The 10,794-nt window shown below is 37.3% G+C and overlaps 3 protein-coding genes across 3 annotated transcripts in view; all 3 read right to left on the bottom strand.

Annotated features, from left to right (window-relative positions):
• loxl5a (lysyl oxidase-like 5a) overlaps positions 1–1,963 on the bottom strand; it is a 6,635-nt gene extending 4,672 nt beyond the window's left edge. The window contains exons 1-3 of the mRNA XM_016230441.1: positions 1,085–1,963; positions 539–647; positions 310–447 (exon numbers count right to left, since the gene is read on the bottom strand). Coding sequence (XP_016085927.1) covers positions 310–447; positions 539–647; positions 1,085–1,952 — 1,115 coding nt within the window. The 5' untranslated portion in view covers positions 1,953–1,963. The remainder of the gene's footprint in view (positions 1–309; positions 448–538; positions 648–1,084) is intronic.
• A 1,135-nt stretch (positions 1,964–3,098) lies between these two features.
• On the bottom strand, positions 3,099–6,100 carry LOC107549391 (nicotinamide riboside kinase 2-like). The gene is made up of 8 exons (XM_016230458.1): positions 5,883–6,100; positions 5,102–5,192; positions 4,559–4,607; positions 4,194–4,368; positions 3,815–3,886; positions 3,631–3,737; positions 3,454–3,539; positions 3,099–3,362 (listed from the first exon to the last, which is right to left on the bottom strand). The coding sequence occupies exons 1-7, from the start codon at positions 5,906–5,908 to the stop codon at positions 3,454–3,456; spliced, it is 606 nt and encodes a 201-aa protein (XP_016085944.1). The 5' UTR covers positions 5,909–6,100; the 3' UTR covers positions 3,099–3,362.
• Positions 6,101–8,555: 2,455 nt separating this feature from the next.
• On the bottom strand, positions 8,556–10,457 carry atcaya (ATCAY kinesin light chain interacting caytaxin a; the record flags this gene model as incomplete). The annotated part of the gene is made up of 8 exons (XM_016230401.1): positions 8,556–8,864; positions 8,945–9,010; positions 9,124–9,159; positions 9,246–9,344; positions 9,633–9,719; positions 9,798–9,929; positions 10,037–10,139; positions 10,223–10,457. Coding segments are annotated over 8 exons (789 nt in total), but the record flags the coding sequence as incomplete, so codon positions are not given.
• Positions 10,458–10,794: the final 337 nt, after the last annotated feature.

Raw genomic sequence — 10,794 nt, forward strand, 5'->3', positions numbered from 1 at the left:
AAGTTCATTTCGTATTTCAGACGGTGGCACTTCATTTGATTCAGGAACTATTTGAGCCGTTCATGCCAGACTGGGGAGAGAGGAGTTTAAATAATGTAAAATATGTGAAAAATAATGTGTTTTTGAACAACCTAGTATGAGAGCCTGTTCTAGTACACCCCCAAAACAAAATCAAGACTTTGTAAAAGAGCATAATAGGACCCCTTTAACACTAAAGAATAAAACAATATCTTCACCCTTTCTTCTACCTTTCTGTAGAATCAAGGAGAATGCTGAATGTTGTAGAACATAAAGTTGTCAGAAACCTACTGATGGCAGCTGTGCCATTCCCACTGATGATGTGGTTTCACAGGGAGAAAGTCTGCTGTGCCTTGATTTTTGACCCTCTGAGGAAATCTGAGAAGCACTCTGTAATCAAGGTCCCTCACTCTCGAGTTGTATGCTGAACTTTAGGAAAAAGGCAAATATTCTGTATAAAATGGTTTAAAGGTTTTAATTCTTTACTGATTTCGTAGTTTGGTTCCCAAACAGTCAGTACCTGGAGAGGCAGTTCTCTTCTGCAGCACATCTTAATGTGTACATCTGAACTCTCTGGATATAAGATGCTGCTTGGATATAGTATGGATCGGGAATGAGATCAGGCAGACCTGGAAAATATTCTTAGAACTTAATAATTAAGTTCTTAATTAATGCAATGATTAAGTGTGCGTGAGAGTAACCTGTTAGCGCTACTTAATAAACCCAGATAGCACAGGTGCGTCTGCAAGAGGTCTGCTAAAGATCGCTTCATCTGGAAAGCATCTGCTGTGTACAAACATCTGATAGACATCTTTAAGATGTCAGTTTTACATGCATTCTAAATTATAAACATCTTAAAGACATCTTCTAAACGTCTATTTGACATCTGATAGGAAACGTCCTATAGACGTACTGGAGATGAGCAAACACTCTAAAAAATATGTCTTGCAGATGTAAATACAGATGTCAAATAGATGTCTCCATGATGTACGTGTGCTATCAGGGAAACTTACTTTAAGTCATTGTAATTTGCACTTTGACTAAAAAGCATAAAATGTTGTCTTACCGTTATGAAAATAGCTTGTACCATGACCCGTTTCTCTCTGAGGAGATCTATCGACACTTCCATACGGGAGCAGATTATAGTAAAACGAGTTTACTTGAGGATTCGTTGGTTCATCACCAGTCATACTGTCACCTCCTCTTCTTTCCGCACCCTGGAGGGGAGGATTTACTGTATTTCTGTTGTTAACAGTTGCTGAAGGTGCAGCCAAACTGGTTCTTGTTGAAAGTTTAGATTCATTAGCAATTTTACTCCCGGTCAAAGTGGAAAGTTGAGGAAGCGGATTCTTCTCAGAATTGATAGTGGGTGGTTTTCCAGTAGCTGCAATGGGTGATGTTTGTTTTGGCATTGGTGTGCTGGTAACTAAATGATGGCGTCCTGATGCTCTTGAGCTCCCTGAAGCTTCCAGTGTAGTTGTGCCAGTCGGTGCTGTCCCATATTGGATGGGCTGGGGACGCAGAGCTTCGTCAGAAGAAAGTGCAGTTGCATGCAAAGGCATCTGGTTATTATTCCTCATGTGAGATGCGTAACCAGACATCATGTAGGGTCTTGCATCCATACCAAGACTGTGCCCTGGCATAGAGTTTGAATGCACCGCATGCCCAACTGTGTGTATCTTAGTATTGGCAAAATGTCCCATGAAAATCCTGCTTGAGAATGTTGGCATAAGCCTTGTCAATAAAAACCTTGCGTTCCTTTTTGCAGAAAAATGTGTGTGATACTGAGAACCGGTGCTCAGTAAACTGTAAACCTGTCCATTAGTTTCCCACTTTACCTTGTGTCTCCAGGGTCCGTGGTGCTGTGTGGTGCTCAAACACACCAGGATGCACAGGTGTATGGAGAAGAAGAGAATGAATGAATATTTTGTCATTTTAAAATGACTAATTTGTGAGCAGGATGCATGTGCAAGTGCAGTACTTTTTGCTCCCAAAAGCTGTTAAATAAGTCCAGGTACAGATGAAGGCGGTACGTTGTGAGGCGTTTCTCTTTCTCTTTCCATTTTTTCCTCCTGGAGGTTTCACATATACACCAACAGGCACACCACACCATATACAAAAAATTACATGTGGTGCCACCTTAATAGCAAAGGCATAGTTAGTCGACAAAAAAAATCCCATAGGCTATTTGTTTTCTAGTCTTTCTTTATTGCGGATCATTGCATATGATTGGTTCTCTTATTTAACTGCATAAGGGTTTATTACTGGCATGTGAACAATAGTTATTTCTTCACCAATAAAACTTATTAAATAACGTGAACTTCTCAGTCATGCCATTGTCACAAGAAAATCTGCCCTACGAAATGTTTAAACCATTCCAATCTCCCAATGACGACAATTGCTCCTAATAGCGATGAATGTCTTCACTTTCCCCTTCCACTTATTTCATTGCACAAATATTCAAAGTGAATGTGTAGGCATTTGTCACATGAGAAAGGGACTCTATTTAAAAGCACATAGGCACATTCAACAGTTTAAAACATGAGCTCAAGGTTTATTCAGGAAAATGTCTAGACGATGTTTGTTTTCATGCAGGTTGAACGTCAGCATAGGCCTTATTGCACACAGCAATATATAGTAGAGCTGAGCTGGAACTTGTGTTGGAGTGAAAAGGATGATTATTTGATCATGGAGATTACTGTATGCATTTAAAGGTTATGTTTTTATAAAAATAATCCATGGGTCAAATGCAAGCTAATTTGGGAGAAAAGGAATGTTATTTGGCAGATTATTTATCATTTTAAGACCGTTTTAGGACACTTTTAGAAGGGGAAAACCATGAACGTTAGTCAATGGTCTTGTTGAAATTCAGCTCTTATTTTGCTGAAGTTCACATATTCACAGTATTTGTGTTTTAACTAACTCTAAATTCCCCTTGTTTAGACTCAATTAAAACAAATGCTCACAGTGGACAAAGTATACAAAGAACTCATTTTAAAATAATAAAAATTCAAATGTATTATGATAAAAAAAAACTAGCTAGTAAAATGCAACGTCTGATGCAAAGACTGACAAATGTAAAGAAGTCAAAGCACAATGTTTATTGGTACACAGGTACAAACAAATTTCAGAAATTCATTTCTTTTTTTTGTGGTAAACAGACTATTTCCAGAACGAAGTCACCAAGGAGTGCTTTGAAAGACAACGGCAAAAAAAAGGTAATGCAAAAAAGGTTCCTCCACAAGTATTTAAGTTACATTCCATTACATGTTTAAAAAAAAGCCACATCAAGTAAGATTGATATTTACAATAGTGTACAGATGATCAGCAGCAAACTCCTATTGCTGAAAGACAAAACAAAACAAGTTCCTTTATGACGACGCATAAACAAATACAATTAATTATTTCAGCAAACATCTGGATTGGCTTTCTTACCTATAAACGATTCAGGAGTGTGTTGTGGATGTCTTCGTGAACCTGGTTGTAGATTTCGTCTTTCGTTTTCAAGCCGTCCAAGTATTCTGTTAAAGTAGACGTGACACAAAATGAGTGTTTATCTAAAATAGTGTGGTTTTAGCACAAAATCAAAAGTCTGAAGGACGTCTACCGTACCGATCGGCAAACCACAGTTCTCCATGCCACCTCTGTGTTTCAGGTACATGGGCCACACGTGACCGTCAAAGAGCCCGGGAGGGTCGGGGACGGTGTATTGCCTTGTTCTGAAATAAATACACATTTATTTCAGCTGCTCATATTTAGCACAAATCATGAGTGTATGATTGCAATTTCAACACACCTTCTCCTTGACTTGCACTCCTCGTATGGGATGGTTATGTAATATGATTTGTCAAAGAATTCCAGCAACGGCCTGTTTGGAGAAGAAAAAAGATAAAAAGGTCATAACCTTAAAAAGAACACCGTATCTGAAACTACGAGTGAAGTCTGATTACAGCACTTCTACATAGCCGGCTCAGAAATCAGCACATACAGTTCCATGTGCCCACCAATAGCTCAGCGCATCTCCTTATCTACACCAATGCAGAGCGTCACATGAACAGCATGTATGCCCCGATGGTCCCTTCCTATACGTTCAGTACATGCTACCAAACTTTCCCAGAAACTAATCTTTGCCATTCATGCAGTTCAGCCCTCCAGAAGTTAAATATGTCGCTCACTTGTAGTTGTACAGCAGAAACCCTTCTACGATGAGTATGTGCACTTGGCTCTCAGGGTCATCCATTTCCATGGCTGGGATCACCTGGATGCCGTGAGAACGGGCGAATTTGATTGGGTTTTCCATCCAGCCCTTGACGGTGTTCACCATGGCCTCCATATCCAAAGCTGTGATCACTACAAAAGCAGAACACAGGCTTTTAGCACAAGCTTGAAACTCGAAAATGGAAGTTGAATTTTTTATTCACTTGTAGCAAAGCCACACACAGAGAATGTAAATGGGTTGGGAGGGATCGTAAAGTCTTTGTTATGGGAGGGCGATGCGTAGAATGAGGAGTTATTACTCTCCTACTGTTTATATTCTTACCATCCCACTGTTTAAAGCCATCCTCTCCGACTGCTATCTGATCCGGCGGCTGAAATAACAGTGACCAGTAAAACACTGCAGCAAATGCCGTCATGTATATTTGAGCCAGACTGCTGATCTAGAATCAGGTCTCGGCCATCATAACCCGATGAATGGGAGGAAGCTGATTTTGGATCAGCACTTTTGAGTTCTTAAATATGTTATATACACAGACCCTCAGCCTTATGCAAGGAGCCAGATGAAAGTTATCAAATAAAATAGAGGAAAAGCAAACGTAAAGAGTCATTATTATTTAATCTGGACTTATTTAATCCATGCATGCAGTACTACAACAGGCAAGAATAGGAAGCTACAATTAAAATAGCACAACAAATAAAATATAGTCATAAAAAACCCAACTGATTATTGAATTACTAACCTAAACATGAAAAGACTAGGGGGAAATGTACAGCTAAAGTTTTTTTAATCAAAAGGAATGGTTAAATTTTTTTTAGAGCCAACACCAAAATAAAAAAAATATATATAACATTTAGTTGAACTCACCTTGAAAAAGTCATCCTGGTGAACCACACAGCAGTTTGGTAAGGCTTTTATTAATCTGTTCGTCAGGGTGGTTTTACCACCATTAGTCACACTAAAAAATAAAAAGGAAGGTTAAAATGATAAACCCGAGCTGAAATGAATCAAAAAGCCGAACGACTAAACGTATTTTAAGTTTGTTTAATCGTGTATATGAAAAATGTATTCAAGTAAAAATGGCGGGATGGTCCTCAGTTCCAATTCCTTCAGATGGTTTATGACAACAAACTGGCCCAGGCTTACATTGCTGTTAGTTATCCACGTGTTCAATATAATAATCTCCTTCATTATTAAACACAGCAACTTTCGACATCTTTAAAGTCACTTTCTTTAATATTTACATCCTTAAAGCCATTGGTGGTGAGGCACAAACTCATTACAATCACAAATAACATTAAATATGGCAACTAAACAAGAAAAATGAATTTAAAAGCTGTTATTTTACTTAATACACAATAAAAAAAAATATTAATAGATGACTGGATATATTAAGGCGCGAATGTCCGTTAAAAACGAAGACATTTCGGCGCGCTCACAATTTTAAATCTCCCGCTCAAAAACTCGCACGCTTCAAAGCTCTGAAGTCTCTAAAAACACTCAACCCCGTCAGAAATGAGATTAAAACACGGTAAGTAATAAATTACTACTTGTATAATATATATCTTCATTTAAAAATATTATAAGCCACAAGGCTCGACTGTAACTATTACAACTAAGTATAATATTATTGTAAAAAGCCACTTACCCTCCTATTCCAATGATGTACTTCATTGTATCCGACCTGATTGGGTTTTACAACGTAGAAATAAAATAAAAACGTACGATTAAAATTTCCGCTTCAAGCTAAATTTGCAGTTTTATCACCGTAGACACTAGTGCGATCATGCGATGTGAGAACAACAGAGTTGCACGTGGGGATGTAACCAAAGTTAAACGTCACAGAAAAGGCGTGGCTTACGTGCTAGGCAGCCAATCGCGGCTCACGCAGGAAAGAACACGCTGTAACTATGAATTCTCACGAATTCCACGATTCAGATAAACTGGTACAAGTTAGCGCAACTAGAACAAATAAGGAAAAAAATAAGTGTAATAAGTTGATTATCTTACATAACTATGAGCCATTCTTTGAAAACATATTAAAATTAGCAACACTAAAAGAAACAAACAAAAAGAACATTTCCTGTAATACCAGCTGACAAGGACAGAGACGATTAGACGAGTGTTTTATGGATATCCTCAATGGACACTCAAATATTTAGGTAAGGGGTCAGAATAATCCTCCGGGATCCTTGCAGGGAAAACATGCATTGTGGTCAGTGTTGGGGAAAGTTACTTTTAAAAGTAATGCATTACAATATTGCGTTACTCCAATAAAAAGTAACTAATCACGTTACTTAGTTACTTTTTATGGAAAGTAATGCGTTACGTTACTTTTGCGTTACTTTTTAAATCTGGACAGGGCTTGCTTGTTTGCTTTTAAAATAAAAAAGTTCTATTTTTGGCAAATATAAAAGCCTTTTCACACCAAAAGTGAAATGAATGCGCCTCAGGCTGAAGGGAAAGTACAGTAGAATGCAGAAGAAGACATTTCAACACACTTCAGCAATAAAATAAGACACAGATGTTTGTCTAGAGTAATGTGTGCTTATTAGTACGGTTGAACTGGATCATCGAAGGTCAGAAGCAAATAGAATGGGATTAAATACATAAAGCATATTTGTGTTGTTTAACATTTAATTATTGCAGGTTTGCGTCATATTCTGAGTTGCATTATTTTCATTTTGAGGAATACTGAATCTGTTTTTTGTGTGTGAGTGAGATGAATTAATGCATATTCATATTTATTTTAGAACTACAGTAACATCTGATTTCTCTCAACATTGGGACCAGAGAGCTGTCAATCAATAAATTGTAAAAATAAAGTAACTCAGATATTCTCTTGTAAATTAAAAAGTAATGCGTTACTTTACTAGTTACTTGAAAAAGTAATCTGATTACGTAACTCACGTTACTTGTAATGCGTTACCCCCAACACTGCTTGTGGTGCGTTGGTACGGTTAATACATCACAGACGTACGCTTGTACCATGTGGGAAGGATATCTTGTACACTTTTACAGTGTAAAATATTTAATTCGTAATGTCTTTCAAGCATGCTAACTGCCTTTCAGTGGTAATCAATATGAAATATTCATATACATTTGAATTTTGTTGACTAAAACTACAATATACAGGTGTACATGCTTATGGTCAAAGCAAAGCAGTGTCGAATTTATGGCTGTAGAGTTGTTTCCCATTTCCAAGTGTCCATGACACCGAGGGTCATTCTTTATTTAGGTCAAAGAGAGTGTGACTCCGAGGTCAATGCTGGTATAATGGTCACATACATACAGGAATAGTCTGTCACATCATGGAAATACGAAAATAACTTTCTTGTGACTGGATGGAAGACGTCTACACAACTCTTCCTTGAAATCTGGTGCTTGATTTGTTTGATAGGATGTTGAGAGGTAAAGTTCCACCTTTTTTCTGAATTTAAGAAATAAATGTTTTTCTTTCATAAATTAGCTTTCAGAACATAATATTATTAGTAAGTCAGATATAAACAGTGCTGGGTAGATTCCAATGTACATGACAAAAATTGTATTTAGTAACATAATCCATTACATATACATTTTAGATAATCAGATTACTTTTAGATTACTATTTTTGACTATCACATTTAAATAGGATAATCTTGTACCATATAAAATTACAAAGAAAAAAAAAAGTCCATTCATTGTAATAAACAAAATGAAATGCATTAAACATTACATTATGTCAAGGTTTCCCAAACGGGTTCATGAAGGAACTAAAGGGGGTTCATGAGCTTAATGAAAAAAGCTAATAATTAAATCATAAAAAATTAAAATTAAAATAAATATTTTTAAAATAACAACAATCAAAATAAAAACACTTACTAAAATATGATTAGGTAATCCAGATTACATGTAATCAGTTACTATTCAGCACTGGATATAAAGATCAAGAAAAGACAAAAGCAAATCAATATTGTAGTCATACATACAGCAGAATGTTTAATTTTGAACCAAACATAAGGCAACATAAAAGTACGGCTAATGGCTAAATGTTTTCAGAGATGACTGGCACTTATTATTTACAAAAGCTGGTCATTAAACAGATGAAAGAAGTTAAAACATAAAAAAAAAACATAAAAGAAAGGATTCCAGGCAAACATAATGGAAAACAGTTACATTTGATTTGGGCGCATACACACAGAGAAGCACAGAGATGCTTGGAAATCAACATGCACCAGCAATCGAATCCTGAGCGGACACACCCGTCTATTAAAGGCAGGTTATACGACATTCTCAAGGGTCAGAAAGCAGGGAACAGCCTATTTAAAAAAGCGATAACTGCAAAGAGGCTACAGTGCACAATGGTCATCCTGCTACCGGGGAAAACAGTGACATTTCTCTGTGCGTAGTGCCATCTGTTGGTGGATTTGGAGATGCTTTTTTAAAATTGTGCCTTTGCAGAGGAAAGCGAGAGCAGCTGGCCTTCTCACCCTCCAACTTTTGATTAAAGTTTCCACTTTGTTGCTGATCTGAGACCAGTTTCGAGTCGTCTGATATGCATATTAATATATAGTTTGGCAATATGAAAAATGAACAAAAAAAACATTCAAGCTCGTCCGCTCAGAGTCCAGGTTCTTCAATCGCTGTTGTCCTGGAGGCAGAGAGTTGTGCAGTTATTTTATGCAGCAAAACGAAAACATGCATAATAATGCGTTTGGTTTGTTTGCTCACGTGTCTGGATTGACTGGCTTCTGTTGCTGGTCTTGATGCTGCTGCTCTTTCTGTTCCTGCTCCATTCTACAAAGAGAAGAGCATTCTGGGTAAATTGGGAGTTGCTGGTCTCTTCCAGTTTGTCAAAGCATTATCTAATAGGTGTCCAATAAGCCAATTTTGAGGAGTTTGGTGATTACCTCTCTTTTCTAGCGTTCACTCTTCCCTCTTCAAATCTGCAAAAAAGACAATTTGATCTTAAAAACGGGTAAACTGGTAAAAAAAAGGGTAACATATGTTTGTATGTTTGAAATCTTCTTACTGTAAGACACACTCTGGGATCTGGATATGATCCATAGGAACAATCTTTTCCAGCTCTTCCAGACTGTGCACATAACAGATCTTATTCATGAACTTCACGCTGTAGAGGATAAAATATCATTGATGAGCCTTGCATAATGAACTGTAAATAATTGTCCATGCACTTTTAGTTAATTTATGAGAATTTATTTCTATGTGGTAGGCTATAATGTTTTATATTTTTATTTTATATATTAAAAAACAAATAAAGTTATATATATAATGCAATATAGTCATCAGATTAATTGACCAATATTTTAGCTTTTTCAGTGACTTTTCAATAAGTACATGATTTTATTTAATCAATTTCAAATTTCATTTCCATTCTCTTGTTGAATAATATGTTTACCTGATGAAGGGTTTGGAAATTGCGATGACAGTCCGGATAAACCAGGACGGATGAGCGATAATCAGAGATTTCAGGTTTTTCCTCAGTCTGAGGATGAAGATTGAAGATGTTTATCTCATTTTCTTAAAAAACCCATTTGCATAAAAGTGATGACTATGTCCATACCTTCTGTCGATCATCTGATAGCACTTCTTGAGCCAGCTAATGCCAGGCATCTTACTCCGCGGCGTTCCTCCATTCATGTAGATGATCAGGTAATCCTCAGCCACCAGCATCTCCAGACTGCTCACCACATACCTGAGGAACAGACGGTGTGAATATGTGAAGAGAAGCCATATAAGAAAATCAGATTGTACAGTCTGGCTTAGCTGTGCTTGCTAAGTCAAGTATTTTCATTTCCTCACAGAAAGAGGTTTTCCATCAGGTAATGGTAATCTGGGCAGCTGCTGTCAGGAAGGTAACAAGCCGTGAACACAATGATGGCATTCAAGCCTTCGCCATAGTACCCTAAAGAACAGAGAAGAAGTGACTTCAGGACACAGCAGAGATTATATAAACTGCATAAACATTGATTCTGAAGCGTGACATACCTCCATGCGATATGACGTGCAGATAGGGCCGTATGACCTGCATGTCGATCCGATGTTCCTGTTCACCAATGATCACGGTCCTCCACAAACGCCCGTTGACACCCGTCCCGTCCACACCTTCTCCATCAGTGTCGCTGTCAGCAGGAGGCGCTTTGGCTGAGGCGATGGGTGTATCATCTGAAAGCCATGGATCAATAAATGGAACAGCTATCTTCCTACCTACTGATCTAACTATCTACCTACTGTATCTACCGATTTTTCTATCGACCTACTTATATTTTCTTCTATCTTTTCTGTCTGTCTGTCTGTCTATCTATCTATCTATCTATCTATCTCTGTCTGTCTTTCTATATATCTCTCTGTCTGTCTGTCTGTCTGTCTGTCTATCTATCTATCTACCTATCTATCTATCTATCTATCTATCTATCTATCTCTGTCTGTCTTTCTATATATCTCTCTGTCTGTCTGTCTGTCTGTCTGTCTATCTATCTATCTACCTGTCTGTCTGTCTATCTATCTATCTATCTTTCTATATATCTCTCTGTCTGTCTGTCTATCTATCTATCTATCTC

Source organism: Sinocyclocheilus grahami, unplaced genomic scaffold (genome assembly GCF_001515645.1).
Source record: "Sinocyclocheilus grahami isolate Dianchi unplaced genomic scaffold, SAMN03320097.WGS_v1.1 scaffold370.1, whole genome shotgun sequence".
NCBI lineage: Eukaryota > Metazoa > Chordata > Actinopteri > Cypriniformes > Cyprinidae > Sinocyclocheilus > Sinocyclocheilus grahami.